The sequence below is a fragment of the Arachis ipaensis genome, chromosome B8 (assembly GCF_059453495.1).
Source record: "Arachis ipaensis isolate K30076 ecotype BB chromosome B8, ASM5945349v1, whole genome shotgun sequence".
Taxonomy (NCBI): Eukaryota; Viridiplantae; Streptophyta; class Magnoliopsida; order Fabales; family Fabaceae; genus Arachis; species Arachis ipaensis.
Window position 1 is genome coordinate 17,231,924 of NC_142443.1, and position 18,930 is coordinate 17,250,853.

The following is an 18,930-nucleotide window of genomic DNA, read 5'->3' on the forward strand; positions in this document are numbered from 1 at the left end:
AATAGTTTTGCAATTAGGCAAACCAAAACAAGTTCAAACCCAAGCAAAGTATACAAATGCATATGATGCATGCATGTCCTATGATGAGGCTCATCTGTCGGTTATACAGCCAACCCGACAAGTCTGAATTGAATTTAGACTGTCCCCCGACGTGCATCCCCAAGAGTCTATGCATAGTTTTTTTCTCAAATAATCAATATTTCTCAATGGGGGTAACATTATCGGGAATTTATATAGTGCCCGGTCACACTTACGTCGTAGGGTCAACAGAGTATCGAGTTTTCAACTTGGTACCCGTGGTGGCAAGCCATGGTACTTTATCCAGGAAACCTCGTATCTCAAATAATTCAAATTCATAAGCCATGTGAATAATTCAAAGTTCATATCTCAACATTCTCAACATCATAATCATTCATCAATCCAAATCTCATTTCCAAATTCATTCAAAAAATCATATTTCAAAGAAAATCCTCATCATTCTTCTTTCTATTCCACCCAATTACAATTCCAATTCAAAACATAATTCTTTCTTTGATAAATAAATCAATTTTAAAACATATAATGTTTAAAAACAAATCTTTTTAGTTAATTATTTCAAATAAAACTTCCAATTTTATAAAATTTCGGCAGCATCTCCTCTAAAACTCGGACACTGCCACCCTTTTCGGGTCCCATCCAAACATTTCTCAAACCTTTTCTCAACCATTTCCAAATCTCAAACATTTTCTAGAATTGAACCAGTTCCAATATCAAATTATTTTCAAATCAAACTAATTCCAACAATAAAACTCTTTTTAAAATCAAACCAGCTCAAATATTAAATCATTTATAAAATCAGACCAACTCAAAATCAAACCGCTCCCAGAATCAAATTATTTTCATCTCTCAAATTATTTTCAAAATCGATTCGTTTATATTACCAAGTAACCTCTAAAACCAAGAAAATTCACCTTTCATAATAATCAAGTAAATAACATTTCAAACCGGTTTTTACCAATAACCATACACCACTCACACAATCAAGCACCCAATAATCCAATCCAACAAACCATCACATCCACAAGACAAATATAATCACAGAAGTAAATCTTTTTGCGTCAATATCCATTTATCACAACTCTGTAATGTAAAATAGATTTTAAGAAAAATCCCTACCTCAGTTAGCTGAGTCCACGTAACTTATCGTGATAATTCCCTTTTCTTTCAATTCATGGCGACAGTGACAACAATAACCCCCACGGAAACAACAACAGCCCCGACGCCTCTTATAACAACCGTGTCAATATTAATTGCAATGACAGTGACTGAAACAGTTTCAAGAAAATGAAGACAAGGACATATATCAAAAATTGAATCAGAACAAGCATATGACAACAATGATTATAAGGGTTCTAGATCGAAAACTCACTGTAGCTATAGAAAATAGAACGGTGGAGCCGCAAGAAGCAGAAATCAAACCAGGAAATCTGTTTTGGCAGCGGTAGCATTAATATGAGTGATTAAGGCAGCAGAGATACGAACAATAATCAGAACAGTGGAACAGAATAGAAGTGGAACAGGTTTCAAGAAAGCAAGAGACAGGGTTATCGGTGAATCTGGCCTGATTCGGCAACAGCGTAGGCAAGGCTTTTCTTTGACGGTGAGACGCGGCGGTGGCAACCCTGGCGACAGCCAGGCGTGGCGGTGGCAGAAGCTTCATCGACGGTGACTTAGCAGTGGCCTGAACGGCGACGACTGGGCGACACTGGCTTCGACGACGCGCAGGTCTCCTTCCTCCTCCTCTCTTTAATCACGTCACTCCCTCTCTCCGCGGCAGTGTCACAGCAGCAGTGATGAGCTTCAGCGGTGGCGAATCACTGGCGACGGAGGTCTGGCAGTGGCGAATGGCTTCTGCTCGGTGGGCTCGATGGCGTCTGGTACAGTGGTGGCATCTCTTCTTTCTCCATCGTGGGCTCTCTTGTTCCTCTATCACTCTCCCTCAGCTGACCCAGTCGACAATGATGGCGACGCGGGTTCAAAACGGCGACGCATCTCCTTTGACACGGCGCGGCGAGCGGCGGCGAGGCAGCAGCGCGGTCTTCTCTCTCTCTTCTCCTTCCTCAGCTCTCCCTCTCTCCCTTCTCTGTGCGACCTGACGGCGCAGCGGCAGTGACGCCCGCCGGTGCCGCCCTCACTCTTCTCTCCCCTTCTCCCGCAGATCCCTCTCCTCTCTTTCCTTTCTGCTTGGCTGGAGTTCATGTGTTAATGTGGGTGGTGTTTCTTTCTCTTTTTTTTCTTCTTTTGTTTACTGGAGGGGGGAAAGGCGGCGTAGGGTTTCATTAGGGATAGGGAGAAAAATGTGGTTTAATTAGTGTTAGGGTTTGTGTATGGAATTAGGGATTTTGGGTTTAATTTTTTTTTTTGAAGGAAAGATATATATTACGAAGGGAGGCCCATAATGTCAAAGTGGACCAAGTTATAAATAATTGTAGGGGTTTCTTCCAGCCACAGCAAGTTTGGCTTACTAAGAGCTAAATTAGCAAGAGTGTGTGCTACTGAATTTCCATTTCTTTTTACATGTATGAAGTTGTAAAACCTAAAACTATTCAAAAGGGTTTTACAATTTGCTATGATAGTACCGAAAGAACCAGCAAAAGTTTGTGTGGCTTTCAAAGCTTGTATTACTTCAACATTATCCCCTTCCACTTCTACCTCCAAAAAAACACCCTTGTGCTGCCAATTTCAAGCCCATAAACATAGCCCATGCTTCTGCCTCTCTAACTGAAAATGACGTAGCAACCTACAACGTGGCAGCAAGCACAACCACCCCTTCCCAGTTTCTAATTACAACACTAACTCCTCCTCTCCTTTCATTTATAATGGCAGCATCTACATTAACTTTGTATCTTCCTTGCTCTGGAGCCCTCCATTTACTCGCACTTTGGCTTCTTGGATGTGTTCTTTGCGAGAGGGGGACATGTAGATCGGCCTTGGTTGCTTCCGTGAAGGCTTGGTGCGCTTTCTCCAGCAGAGCTTCTGGCGAAGAGTGTTCCTGATCGAAGATAAGTTTATTCCTACCGATCCAAATTGCGTGAAGACAGCAGAGGAAGAGCCCACCCCTTTCACCCCCAAAAAGGTTAAGCATCGATTGAATCCATTGTTGCAAGGGAGTGTTGGTCGCTGTTTCTGTTCTGAGCGTAAATGGGGAGATAAAACAGAAATGCCTCGCCCAAATGCAGTCTTTGATCAGGTGAGAATCTGTCTCTTCCTTTTCCCAGCACCTAGGGCACACTGTAGTTCCTCTTATGCCTCTCTTCTGTAAATTTGGCTTTGTAGGTAGTGACCAATTTATCAGTCTCCAGGTAAAATTTTAGACTCTCAAGGAAATTCTCATCTTCCAAAATTTTTTTCAGAATTGTTGCTCTGCATGAATTGGGGTTTAATTTTAAGTAAGATAATTTTAATAAAATTGGAGCATAGAGTATTAATTTGAAAAACTAATTTAATCTCTAAATTTATTTTAAAATATTATTTGTTGTATAAAAATACTAATTGATTCTCAATAAATTATTCTAATTGAAAATACATGGTAATATAATTAATTTTCTTTATCTTTAAACTTAAAGTATTAAATGATATAAATTAAATTATTTAAAATCAAATTATATAAAATTCTTATTATTTCATAACTACCAACTTTATAATTTAAATATAGAAAATAATTCAATAATTATAAAATTAGACAAAATTCTAATTTAAATAGCCAAACCTCATTATTTTCAAATTTTCAGAACTTTAAAACATAAATAGAAAAATAATCCATAGGTATAGATGTAACACCCTAATATTCAAATTCTTATGCTCGAGTCATAAGTCAATGATATTACGGTGGTACGACTCTCAGGTGGATTTTTAATAAATAAATATAGGTAATTTCGAAAGGAGTATTAATCGAGAAGCCTGAAAAGAGTAGAAATAAAATCGCGAAGACGTATCTCTCACGTTTCAACAACAAAAGATAAACCGTGAAGCCGAAAACAATATACGGACAAGGCGTAGAGGAGATTAAGAGATAGATAACAGATAGATATATATAACATAAGTAAGTAGCTACTAGTCGCGACCCGCGAAGTGTAGGTCGGCTAGAGTACATTATGAAATTAGTTGACAACAGTATATCCTAATCTCTCCCGAAGGAAACATGAGAGCCTCTATAGCTAAATTCAAAGAGTTCAATACATAATATAAACTTTCCAAAACAAAGGTGGAGAGATTCTAATCAAAACACAAAGTAGAGGAAATAAAGATCTTCGCCGTCTCTCAGACGACCCACAACTCACTTCTGAGCACCTGGACCTGTATCTGAAAAACAAGAGATATATACGGAATGAGAACCCCGGGCCCATGGGTTCCCAGTACGGTAAAAGTGCCAAATAAATTCAATGTACTGCAACAAAACTCACTAAGCATCCTAAACTTCTTCACCAATTATTCATCCTAGGTTCTCACTAATCCATGAATAGGCAACTGTCATAAGGGAGTGCTAAATTCAATTCATGTTTCACATGTTTCCCAACTCGCTGACTCTTCCACGAATCAGACTCAGAATCATAAGCAAAACCATCACCAGTTGTTCTGCCTCAGCAGTTCTATATCAATACATCATCATGCAATCGCATCATCAATTCATCCCATCAAGAACAGCCCTCACACCCACCGACACCAGCATGAGGGGCCTCTCAGTTGTACAAACACAAGCAATACAGGCAAGTAATACACAAACATGATACAAGTAGAACAAGTAGCATATAGTCAGGTAACATGGCATATATGATGTAGAAATCCAAGACAAATGGCAAACCCAAACAATTCAAACATATGCAAATGATGAATGTCTGCCCTATGGCTGATGATATCATCTGTCGGTTATATAGCCAACCCGACATGTCCTGGTAGCTAACCATTGGACAGAAACACCCCTTGCGGAGCAAGTAGGTTTGAGCTACAACCCCCTTGCTACTGCCCGCTCAACCCAGAGCCAGTGAAATAATCACTACTGCGGCTACTACCCAGGCGGGTGTCTAAAAGCTCAACCTGGAGCGAGTGGATTCACCACTACTGCCGCTACTACCCAGGCGTCGCAATCTCTGACCTGGAGCAAGTGGGACGAACCACAACCCTTGCTACTACCCAGGTATCTCAAGCATTGGCCCGGAGCAAGTGGGACGAACCACAACCCTTGCTACTGCCCAGGCATCTCAAACATATATTCATTCAATCTCAATTCATATTATCAACATTCATTGTTATCAAATCTCAAACATTAACTTGGAGCAAGTGGGACGAACCACAACCCTTGCTACTACCCAAGTATCACAAATAAATATTTATTCATAATCACCCTTCATTATTATCAATCCTCAGACAATGACCCGGAGCAAGCGGGACGAACCACGACCCTTGCTACTACCCAGGTATCACAAATACACATTTATTCAAAACCCCACGATTAAACTCGTTTATCATAATCCTCCTTTTCCGTCTCATACCCGGAGCAAGTGGATAACGCCACTGCCTACTACCCGGGGTCGCACATCACATTTCAATATTTTTTCATTATTATCCATTTAACATATTCATTCATTAATCATATATGCATTTATACTCAGCCATAAACAATAATGGCTTTGCCGTAACTCGGCAATAACTCAGCCATCCGGCTCATGGTCCAATCAAGAACGGGCCATTTATCAATAAATATAACCCTCCGGCTCATGGCATACACGGTACTTCCACCGTCATCCTCCATATCTCATATAATCATCTTTGATCATCATTGATCATAACTTTTCCCCTTGCTTCACTCGCAAGTTACCACATCCCCTAGCTCATTGCTAGGCATATCAGAATGATTTAATACATAAGAGGTGAGATCGGAGGCTTAGAAGTATGAGATTTGGCTTTTAAAACTCAAAAATCAACTTTGGCATGAAAACAGGGCCACGCGTACGCGCACTCCACGCGCACGCGTGGATGGCCACAAAACTCATCGATGCGCAAGCGTCATACGCGCGGACGCGCGGGTTGAAAAATAGCCAAACGACGCGCAAGCGTCAGCCACGCGTACGCGTGGGTGCTCTTGCGCCCCAGGCACAAAACTGGCACAACTCTGGCATAACTCTCGGGAAAATAGCTGGCCATTTGGTGCAGCGCATCAACGCGCCCGTGCACACCACGCGCACGCGTGGATAGTGCCTTCTTGAAGAACGACGCGTACGCGCCAAGTGCGCCTACGCGGGAAGGTCATTCTGCTAAAAATTTTCTAAGTTAAAAGCTGCAGAATTTACAGATTCAACCCCCAATCTTCCGACGGACATAACTTTCTCATTTTAAATCATTTTTCACCCGTTCTTCAAACGGCATGGACATCTCAGATCCAATTTCATTTCTAAACAGATTTGGCACAAAACAGAGATCCGTAGTCCAAGTTATGTCTCGTCAAAGTATGCCCAAAAACCATATTTTCATACAAAACCACTAGGTGCCATTTTCAAAACAAGCCATTTTCAACTCTTTTCAAAATCAACTAAAACATGCCAATTTCAACCCTTTTTGAAATCAATCAAAATGTACCAAAATCTACATCAAGCCATCCTCAACTCACACATTGACACTTTACCAAAAATTCCCAAAACCACATCTAACCATTTTAACACTTCTCAATCAAATGGCTAAAGGACAAACACAATATCATGTCATACATCCTTCCTCATCCCAATTTCCAATAATACCATTTCCAATCAACCATCATTATATGTAATCAATATCATACTCACTATCACGTGATTTCACCCACAAATCAACCTTAATCATTCCCCAAGCATATATCACAACATACATATCTCTAATGCATCATCATACCATCAAGGCATCAATAATCATAATCACATATATGATCACATAATATATCTCAACCGAACCAAACATACCTCGTCTACATAATTTCACCCAAAATTACCAAATTCCACACTTCAACTTCTCAAACCTTATTCTTCAATAACCAACCTAATCATTCATATATTCATTATCTGAAATTCATCCAATCACTTGTGCCATCATACAATGCACACATCGACTTACCTTTCTTACCTCTTTCCGGCCTCCGGCCCAAAATTCACGGCCTCCGGCCCAATTTTCACAATTTAAATGCATAAACCACAAATCAATACTCATTACCCATTACATCAAATTCTCAATACACCAAGCATACAAGGTCACACAATTCTCAACCCAATCATTAATTCACATTACATGTCAACTATGCATATTAGCACCAACCATTTACACAATCCAAACTTAATCCTAGGGGCATCTAGCCTAGGAATTCTCATCACAACACACGGTACTTAAATGAAACTTAAACCGTACCTCTTGTAGCCAAACCAATTGAGCCTCTTCTTTGGAATTCTTCACCAACCTTAGCTCCAAGCCTTACCAAAGCTCCTCAAGCAATACCAATCTCCCAATTGTGCACCAACATCACCAAATACACTAACATAACCAATGTCACATACATACATCAACCTAGGGCTCATAAAAATGACAAATCACAAGGGTTTGAGCACTTCTTACCTCAGCCCATATGAAGTAGGGATAGAACCCACTTAGAATCCATGTTGGAGTATCCCTAAACACCCAAAATCACAAGATTTCAACACTAACTACCCAAAAACGTGTAACAGTGGGGAATTTCGAAAACTGGGCAGAGATGAATGAAATACTCACCACCAAACTTAGATAGAATTGTAGAGGATGAGAAGAGCAATGCGTGGCCGCAAACGGCTCGTCAATCGGAGCTTCGTAGCTCAAGTTATGGTGGTTTGAAGATCAAAGAGAGTTAGGTTTTCTCTCTTCTCTTCTCTCTTCTCAAATCAGCGCCCCAACCCTTCTTTTTAGGGTAAAATGAGCTGAAATGCTCACAACTAATATTTATATATGTTGGGTCTTGGGCCCACTTAGGCCCGGTTCACTTATTTTTGCCCATTGGCCCAATTTTGGGCCAAAACCTTTAAGATTAGCGCTCTAAATCGCACTTTAAATATTTCTACCTTTCCTAATTATAATTCCTCATTTCTTAATCTTATTTACCCATAATCAATTTTCTCAGTTGTAGTACCAGACAGATCTCAGCCGGTACTGCCGGTCAAAATTCCACTGCGCACTTTTACGCAGAAAACTATATTTTCTGACTCGGAAAAATTCACTGAATCCAAATATCGTATTTAAATTATCAAATTCCAATTGCCAAATATTCCAACCATATGCGCTCCTATTTAACTTATTATTTACTAAATTTCGGTTAGACCGGGTATTACAATAGAGTTTGTATAAAAATCTTAATTTATTTTAAACTAATTAATTACTTTTAATTATTTTTATTAAAAATAATTTTTAAAATTAAAATTATAAAAAATATATATAATTTAAAATTAATTTAAAATAAAATTTTTCAAAAGTCTTGAGTTTTACATAGGTGGTGTAGGTTTAGAACTTTTGTCCTAGAAGTCTAGAACTTGCTGATCAGATCACTAGTGGTTTTGCATAAAACAAAGTAGCTCTCATCAGTTTTTATTGTGAGAGTTTAAAGGACAATGAAAAAGAAAAAAGAAGAAAGAGAAGAAGATAAAATTAAAGATACAAGAAGGAGTCAAAACTTCATTCAAGTTAATTGAATCTGTAGGGAGACAAAATCAAAGTTGCATTTAAATTTCTTTTAAAGTATCTCAACCCTTTCATCCACACTCATCACACTACATTAAAGTTGTGAGTTTTGGAAGTGAAAGAAAAACTTCACGAAACTTAGAGAAGAAAGAGTGTGTTTCTTACTCACAATTCAATCACCATTCATCTAGGAAAATGAGAATGCGAAATTGACTTTACAAAAGTGAGCACCCTTGCTATAAATAGTTACTAATTATCCTATTGCAAACTAATTTTCTATCTTACACAAGTTAATTAAGGTTTAGTTTGGTAAAATATTTACTTTTAAAAGTTGACTTATAAAAATTAGTTTTTAAAAGATAATTTTTTAAAAATTGTAACATCTATAATTAGTAAATTAAATTAAAAATAATTTTTAATAAGTATAAGTAATAATAAGCACATTTGGTAAACTAACTTTTAAAATTTAAAAATATTATAATAGACATTAATTAATGTAAGACTTAAATTTGAATATTAATTAATAGATGAGATTATATTAGATATTTAATTTTGATAAGTATAAGTCAACTTTAAAAAATTTACCTTTAAATACTTTCAAAAGCACCTCTAATTCTTAAAAATTGTTAGTATAAACATATGAACTTTTTAATTTATGAAACAATGAACGAAATGCTTATTCTTTTAAAAAGTACAAACATATTTTTAAAAAATTTTACCAAATTAAACCAAATTCACAAATTAGTTTTGTAACAATCACTGTACACATCAGCATAATACACTAACTAATCGGTTACAGTGTTAAGTCATATAACACAACTTCTAACCAAGTTCGCCTAGTTCTTTGATTTTTGATTTTCTATAATATTCATACATTTAAGGATAAATTTAAATTCCAAACACTTATTTAAAACATTTTAACTTACTATTTGACTAATTCAAATTGATTAGCCAAGCATTCCTAGTTATTATTAATATAAATGACAATTAAAATCATAATATAATATGAAACCCAAATTCAAATTTATTAAGAGCAGAGGCATCACTACAAAAAAAAAAGGGTTAAAATGGCGGTTTTTTAAGGTAATTACGGCGGTTATAACCGCCATTATTACCGAAAATGGCGCTCCCAAGAAACGCCGGAATTCTGGGCGCCATTCTGGTTATTACGGCGGTTTTCAGAAAACCGCCGTAATAACCAGTGAATAATACGGCAGTTTTTTTGCGGTTAAAATGGCGGTTTTAACCGCCATTTTAACCAAATAAAACGGCAGTTTTGTTGTTGTTTAAAATGGCGGTTTGTAACCGCCGTTTTTACCTGGATTTAATGGCGTCTTCCTCGTTTAAAATGGCGTTTCTAACCGCCATTTTTACTGGGTTTAATGGCATCATTCTCATTTAAAATGGCGTTTATAACCGCCGTTTTTACCTGTATTTAATGGCATCATTTTCGTTTAAAATGGCATTTCTAAACGCCGTTTTTACCAGGGTTTAATAGCATCCTTTTCGTTTAAAATGGCATTTTTTAACTGCCGTTTTTACCAGGATATAATGGCACCATTTTTGTTTAAAATGGTATTTTTAGCCGTCGTTTTTACCTAATTGCAATTTTATACTTTTTAAAATGAGATTGAAACTACCTATTTAAAGTGACATTTTTAGAACTCAAATTTTAAAATCTCATAATAACCAAAAGGCATAACCTTAAATCAAACATCATAACAAAATTTTTAACTCATACATGGTCTCCGAAAATAAAAAATCATAATCCAAAAACAAAGTATCAAAGATAATATTTTTCAATAGTTTGTCTTAACGTATATATAATCCTTAATACATAAAATCTTTATCATGCAAGATCATGCTTCTTTGTTGCTCGCCAGAAGACCTACTTTCTAACTCTCTTGGTGATGGAATCTCACTCTCTTGATCTAATCCCTACAACAAAAATATAATTATGAGCACAATAAAAAAAGATAGAAAACTGAATCTGAAACTATTAATCTGAAATTATTGAATCAAAAAAGAAAATTCACATACACTAACTATTTGCACAATAAATCCTCTGTTTTCTGGGAATATCACAGTAAACTAGTTCTTTCAAATCATCAAATTCCACAATAATCTTCCCCAGAGCACCTTCAAAATTTGAAGTGAATGATGCTAAAGCCATAAAAGCATTTGATATTTAAATTCAATGCCTGCAGTAGGATTAATTCATCATTTTAACATCAGAAAAAAGAGCATTATCATGTACAGAACGTGAGAAACTAAGAGCAGGCTCCAGCAAAACCAACCACAACCATATCATGAATCATAAAGAATAATTCAATTCCCTCAATCTTAATAGAGTACAACAATTGAAAGACAGAATCGCACATCACATAGAGATTACCCAAACAAGCGCATTAGAATTACAATCAAACAAACAGCACTGGAGAAGCAAACTATACTTTCAAGAAGAAATAAAGGTTAAAACAGCTAACTAATCACTTGAGAGAAAAAAATAATGTATATATAAGTTACTGAACTTAGAAATAAAAAAAAATGATTATAATGAACAGAAAGAAAATTAAAATAAAAAATCATCTATATATAGCCACTATCAATAGTTTGGAATACTTTGAACTTTCTAGTTTCCTAGTAATATTTTCCTTTCATCCATCACGTGAAATGAGGCCATCAATGTCTCATTATACAAAGGATCTCTTATTCTGGTACTCAAACTAGCATCAAGACTGAACTATATATAGCGCCAAGGGTATTTTATTTGGAAATTTTAAAAGAAAATATTGAAATAATTTTTTTTATCTCATTTAATATTTGTATCTTAATTTTATTGGACTTCCTCGTGAAGAGGAAAGAAAATATTTATGTAGCTATTATTAAAACTGAGAACTCAAAGCTTATCATATCGGTTTTAGTGTACATGAGCCTCTGATGAGATAGAATTTACAATATATGGATGCTTTATCAAGAGGCCAATGTTCATCCTGGGGTAGCCAAGTTAAAGAAAAAAACACACTCATGCATCTAATATTGTTCATGCTGGGATAGTCATATTAACTGAAAAAAAAATTAATTTCTTAGTATTACTCATTCTGTCATTCCATGAAGCCACATACACGTGCATATAGAAACAAATTATTAAAGGATAAATGTTTGAATGAATTGAAGGGGATTATTATTATTGCTTTTTATTGTTGGTTAGTTCCATCATTTCATCTTTCAATTCAATTTTAGTGGCTCTCCAACAACCAAAAGGGATCAAGTAAAAAAGGGGGAACACTTTATTTCCCACCCCCAATTAGGGTAAGATGGAAATGGCATATATTATTACTTTGCAACTAAAATGACAGAAACAGTTAGAAGATGACACGTGATACTAACCAGTAAGCCTTCTTAGAGTGCTAATTGCTTTGCAGTTTCAACAGCTTCATCACTCGATATCTGCCATATTCACATGGGATAGGAATCAATTATAGAACAGAAATGACATTTTCATTCCCCATCAAAGTCGAAAGTTGCTAACACATCATCTAAATTAAAAAATGACAGGATAGATATGATATGATGCTTAGTTGAATATAAATATGGAGAGCAGGGGATTCATCAGTCAGTTACATATTCAACAAGATTTGGAGAAGAGAGAGAAGAGCCTTCAAACTTCTTGTGTTTCAAACTTTTAAAACATGATTATAGGATTTTTAGAAACATTGTTCAATCATTCCATCAATACCCTAGCATGTTCCCAAATTTACTGATCTAGTTCTAAACAGAATATAGCATCCACCCAATTTGATAGCAAATGATCAACCCAACAAGGATATGGTAATTAGATATGGATGCAGAAAGGAACCTGTACTAAAGAAAGAACCCTGTACTAAAGAATGAAGCATAATGACTCATTACAAAGTCATGCAACTGCCATGTCTTGATAAAAGAATTAATTAATTAATTTTATTTAACCGAATTATGGAGAATACTAAACAGGACATATTGAATTATAACTCCAAAAAATTTTTATGTTTATTATTTTTTTTATAAAAAAAAGGAAGAGAGGAGAAAGAAGATGGGAAAGCAAAACAACAGACCTCTATAACTTCATCAAGTATATCTTAGTTCAAATTCCTGGGCACAAAACCAGCCCCAATACCCTGAATATTGTGAGGTCCTGTGGTTAAGAGGAAAGAGAAACAACATACAATTGAAGGATTAGTTAAAGACTAGCGTATTGGAAAGAAAGAGATTAGTTATTACCTGGTAAGAGAGAAAGAAGAAGAGATTGACATGTGTTGAGGAACTGAAAACATTTAAGTCTTCTTGTGATATGATCAATGAAAGAGAGAGGTGTTGGTGGATTCATCTTCCACTCAAGAGTTGAAAGTACCAAAATCTCCATTTTCTTTATTGTTTTTGCCTTAAACACATGTTTTTTGTCCTCCACCTACATATATTTTCATAAATCAAATTTCATTATTAATAAAATGTATTATTATTATTACTTTATATATAGAATTAATCATACTTGTAAATCAAGAGGAAGTGGAACTTGTGTCTCTTCCATTTTAGCAGCAAGAGAGATGCAAGCAACTGCAACAAGATGAGTTAACCATGGCTGCTTCTTCTTCACGGTGAAGGTGAAAAGGAATCTGTGAAGGTAGTTAATAGCAAGAGAAGCTGTGAGAGCAGAGAATGAGAAAGTTTTTAACCATGGCTGCTGCTTCTTCCATTCTTCTCTTGTTCTTGCTCTTTTGATACAAGAGTTTTTAACTCTGAATCATCACACAACATGTCTTATTCTAAAAACACATGATCATGTTCCTCATCATCAGAATAATGTGGTTCTGAGCAATACAAAGAATCTATGTGTTCCTCATCATATGAAGTAGCAATATTAATGAATACTTGTTTAACATGAGAATTAAAACTTAACTAGACATACACTGGCAAATAGAAAGTTAAGTATTTACCCAGGCAACCTTGGCGACCAGCAGTGTTAACAATGTTTGATCCTTCTTCCAAGAAGCACCAACTGCAATCAATAATCGAAACATAGAAAGAATTCATTAATTCAAGCAACCAATAACTTATCCAGATTTAAACAAGCAGAATTCAAGTTAAATCACAAAATCTTTGAAACTCAATTGCAACAAAGAACAAACTCCAAGCCTTAAACCGGGAGATACAGCCAAATACAATACTAATAGAAGTAATTTCTAAGAAGCAAAATAACAAACACATAGAGTGCAATCAGTGCATTATTACTAAATATTTGTGAATCAAATTCACGCAGCCATTGATCTGTCCTATGCATCATTCCTGCAATCATTGAAGTAATTAGAACAAGAGGATGTGAATTTAGTTACAGATCTAGAAGCGAGAAGTTAGAACGCAAATTGAGAAATAGATCGAGGAGGAGAAGGCACGTTAATGCATGAGGAGAAGCTAGCAGAGCATAAGCTCGAAAAAGGAGAAGAAGCTCACAGATCTGGAGAAAATCTTGACGGAGGAGGAGAACGCGCCGCCGGGGAGAACATCACCATAGGAGATCATCGCTGGAGAGATCGTCACTAACGGAGATAGGGAGAGAGTTTCGATTCACAAAACAGAATCTCGATGGAGAGGAGATTCTAGTCGGAGGAGAACGCCGCTGAGAAAATCAGCGCTGGAGCAAATCGTCGTCGGAGCAAATCGTCACTGGAGCATATCGCAGTGACAACGTCATTTTCGTCCTTCCTCTAACACAGTGGCTGCGTCATTTTTGTTTCGGTGTGTAATTTTAGGTTGAATGAGAGTTTGGATTATTTTAAACAATGAGCACAGATAATGGCGGTTAAACCCGCCCAAATCCTTCAAAATTGTCATTTTATGCAAATTAATTATGGCAGCAACATAAAATGCCATAATATCTGAATATTATGGCAGTTTTTTAGAACCATCATAATATAAATGCCATTTTAAACTATTTTTTTTGTAGTGCATGTTGTATTAATTTCTTTTATTTTTTCAAAATAAATTGTAAAAGTGCTACCTTAGTTGATTGTTTTAGATCATGCGGAAGATAGAAAATAAATTATGTTATTTTCGTCATTCTCTTTAGAATATATATGATTTGTTTATTCAGTTATGGAAGCTATTCAAAATTAGAGCATCGATTGATTATCAAAATATTATAATAAAAAGAACTATAATTAATCATCATGACATAACCTTTAATTAAATGTATTACAGGCGTTGGAGAGAATCAGATTTTGCAGCAAAGGTTCCTTATGCAAGAGAGACGGTGGTTGAAGTATTCTTTTGACCTTTTGCTATGAACTCTGAGCATAAATATAACACTGCGAGACAAATGATAACCAAATTGGTTTTTATATATCTTTCTTGTGGATGATACTTTTGATGTTTATGGCACAGTTGAAGAACTTGAACTCCTCACAAAGCAATCCAAAGGTTTGATTTTAGAACAAGAATTCACCTATGTTTATATTATGCTATCTCAATGATGTGAAGTATAGAATTGATTAAGAAAATTATGTTGTAAGTATAGTCTAAATCAACCATTTATCTTTAATTAAAGTTAAAATGTGTCACAAATAAATTTAATAATCGGGAGTAAAATTTTGTATCGTTTTCTCTAAGAATTGACACAAGATGTAATTTATTGGTTAGAATTTTTTTGGAGATTTTTCGAAGTTGAGAACAAGAAAAAATAAATAACTAGAAATTAGAGCAATAAATAACTAGTAAGAGTTGATAATCAATCAATATAAAAAGTCTTGGTTAGAGGTGAGAATCAGAACTTCTATCTTCATTGTCTTTTCCAAGTGTGATAGTAAAGGCTCATTTAGTTATCCTCTAACCACCGAAGAAAAGTCAAGTGAACCCAACTAACTTTAACTCACAAGTCCTAGTTACTTCGTAGAGAAGAACTAGAGTTGGTGAGGTTCAAACTAATATTAGCAATCTTTAATTACCAATCAACACTTGAGTATAACAATTCAAGTGGCTCCAATTACTCAACCCCAAACTAAGCGAAGAAATCTACTCCATGATCATGGATAACATTTCCTCAAACACTTGGTGAGCAAACATAAAAGACATGATAAAAATGAGAAATTAACTCAATTTAAATTACCACCGATAATAATCAACAATAATAAAACAAGTAATAACAATAGATATGAAAATAACTCAATGCATTAACAAAATTTAAAGGTAACAAGATCTAAACATGAATTCAAAATAATCAAATTGACAAGAGTACTAAGGGAAGTAAAGAAGAAGACTATAAAAAAAATGATTAGAAAATGAAGCTAACAGCAATTTCTCTCAAGATTCAATTGAAAAGTAACTAAGAAAATCAAAACCCTAGAGAGAAGTAGGAGTTTCTCTCACTAGAATTCAAAACTAATTCTAAAAACTAAAGCTAAAGTGAAAGTGTGTTTGTCCCAGCTCTATTCCCAACGTATTGTCTTCATTTTTGGGCTTAAAACTGGGCCAAAATCAGCCCAGAAATCGCCCTCAGCGAATTCCCTTAATTGCAGCACGTGACGCTCGTCACGTGTACGCGTCAGCCACGCGTACTCGTCGCCTGGACTTTGCACAAGGTCATGTGTACGCTTCAGTCATGCGTACGCATCAGTGGACGACGCTCCTGGTCACGCGTACGCATCAGACACGCATACGCATCGCTTGGAAGATGGCTTGATCACGCGTACGCTTCAGCCATGCGTATGCGTCGCTTCCAACTTCTCAAACCTTCAATTTCTTGTATTCTTCCACTTTAACATGCTTCCTCTTCATCCTCTATGCTATTCCTGCTCTATTAATCCTGTAATCACTCAACAAACGCATCACGACATCGAATGGTAACAAAAGAGAATAAAAAATTAGTAATTTTTAGGCTTAGAAAGCATGTTTTCAATCATAGTACAAAATTAGGAAGGAATCTTAAAAACATGCAATTTACATGAATAAGTGTGAGAATAATTAATAAAATCCACTCAATACAAATTAAGTCATAAAATAGTGGTTCATCACTCAATAAAAAAAATTAATACCTTTATTACATATATAATAATCTTAATCACTTTTCATTCCCATCATTATTTTGCTTTTTCTTAATTTTTAGACCTTTTATATTTTTAATTTTATTTTTCAAATGGAATATTCGTTGAATACCTTTATTACATAATAATCTTATTCACTTTTCATTCCCATCATTCCCATCGTTATTTTGCTTTTTCTTAATTTTTAGACCTATTTTATTTTTATTTTTCAAATGGAATATTCGTTGCATTGAATCTCTTCGGGAGTGCTTTAAAGTCATTTTCATTAAGGTATTTATTACGGTACGATGATAAATTCATACGTACCGATATGTTTAAAATATGGACAAATAACAATAAGACATGTGGAATTTATTTTCCACGTCAGCATTTAATTTTTTATTTTTTAAATATATAGTATATCACCACTTTTACTAAAATACCCTTTTAATTAAGTAAAAATAAAAAATATTTATTTATTTAATTTTACAAAAAAAACTTAAACATCCTTACTTTATTTGATTAGACAAAAATATTCTTTTAAATTAATCAAATTTTAGAATTCAATTAACCCTAATTTTATAGTTTCTAATAATTGAAACAACAAAACAAAAACATATTAAAAAAACAAAAAATCAAAATTGTTCTTTATCTGAGTTAAACATATTAAAAAAAAAAACCGAAATTGTTCTTTGTCTGGGTTCAGAAACCCTCTTGTTCACGCCTCTGAAAATTTCAGTGTTCTTCATCTTCTTCTCTCCTCTTCCCCTTTTGCTCTTGATATAGCACTGAGAATTCTTCATTGCTGCAGCCAAAGCTCCTTCCATCATCACAATCCTTATTGTGTTCTTCGAATCCTCTATCGGCATGTTCGGCTTTTATGCTCAACTTTGATGGCACTGCTGGATCATCATCGTCATCATGGAACAATGTACGGCAATTGAGTTCATCAAGTCCTAGTGTTAGGTTCCAAATTCCTTCAAGGAAAAGGCAAAGGCATCAATGAGCTTAATTAATTTCTATTTTTGAGAGTTTCATTCCCAGAGTCCTAATTTTTTCACTATGTAAATGAAGTTAACAGCAATCAATGTAAATGTCATATCTTGCATTTGATTATTGGCAATAGATTTTGGTTTTAGTTTAAAAAAGGTTCCTTTTTTGTGTTCTGTTTACCAAAAATAATTAGTCTTTGGATGCTAAGTTTTGTTTATTGTTAACAACAGAAACATCCTTGTGCCAGTCACAAACACAATACTAATTAGTATTTAATTATGATATTCTGCTATTGGCTCTCTTCCAATACACCAGTTCAAGGTAAATGAAGGAGGAGAACACAAGGAGATTAACACAGACTGTGCCATCTGTCTTGGAGAGTTCGAAGAAGGGGAGTGGTTAAAACATCTTCCAAATTGCTCCCATGGCTTCCATGTTCGGTGCGTGGACGAGTGGTAGTGGTTTCGGTTTCATTCAAGTTGTCCTCTCTGTAGAACTTCTCTTTCTTTTTTTAATATGTTTAACCAGATGAAGAACAATTTTGATTTTTTGTTTTTTTTAATATGTTTTTATTTTGTTGTTTCAATTATTTGAAATTATAAAATTAGGGTTAATTGAATTCTTAAATTTGATTAATTTAAAAGGATATTTTTATCTAATCAAATAAAGAAAGGATGTTTAAGTCTTTTTGTAAAATTAAATAAATAAATATTTTTTATTTTTATTTAATTAAAAGGGTATTTTAGTAAAAGTGGTGATATACTATATATTTAAAAAAAATTAAATGCTGACGTGGAAAATAAATTCCACATGTCTTATTATTATTTGTCCATATTTTAAACGTATCGGTACGTATGAATTTATCATCGTACCGTAGCAAACACCTTTCATTAATTACACTTATTATTAGTTTATTAATTATTATTTTAATTGATAATCACTTTAATTAATTAAATAACTTTATTATATATACTACTTGTAGTTTTCTAATTAAATAACTTGTTCCGTTTTAGTTTTTGATTTTCTTTTCTCATTAATTTTTGTGGTTGGAATTGATTGATGAATTGAGTGGTTTGAAAAAAAATTTTCAAAATTACAAATTGGGATTTATTTGAATATTTTTTTAATTTACAAAAAAAAAATTATCATAGTTTAGTGGTTTGATTTAATTAACTAATTTATAAAG

At 34.7% G+C, this 18,930-nt stretch overlaps 1 protein-coding gene across 1 annotated transcript; it reads right to left on the reverse strand.

Annotated features, from left to right (window-relative positions):
* Positions 1-10,786: 10,786 nt before the first annotated feature.
* LOC107614085 (cyclin-D3-1-like) lies at positions 10,787-14,032 on the reverse strand. Its single transcript, XM_088497651.1, has 6 exons — positions 13,969-14,032; positions 13,674-13,735; positions 12,961-13,147; positions 12,795-12,874; positions 12,091-12,150; positions 10,787-10,901 (listed from the first exon to the last, which is right to left on the reverse strand). The coding sequence occupies exons 1-4, from the start codon at positions 14,030-14,032 to the stop codon at positions 12,819-12,821; spliced, it is 369 nt and encodes a 122-aa protein (XP_088353777.1). The 3' UTR covers positions 10,787-10,901; positions 12,091-12,150; positions 12,795-12,818.
* Between the last annotated feature and the right edge of the window lie 4,898 nt (positions 14,033-18,930).

Bases quoted from the DNA above. Each gene is read 5' to 3' on its own strand.
- LOC107614085 (XM_088497651.1), bottom strand. From the start codon at position 14,032: ATGATTGCAGGAATGATGCATAGGACAGATCAATGGCTGCGTGAATTT. The intron at 13,736-13,968 runs GTAATAATGCAC...TATTGATTGCAG, and splicing joins ATTTGATTCACAAATATTTA to TTGGTGCTTCTTGGAAGAAG. The intron at 13,148-13,673 runs GTAAATACTTAA...AAATATATGTAG, and splicing joins TGGTCGCCAAGGTTGCCTGG to GTGGAGGACAAAAAACATGT.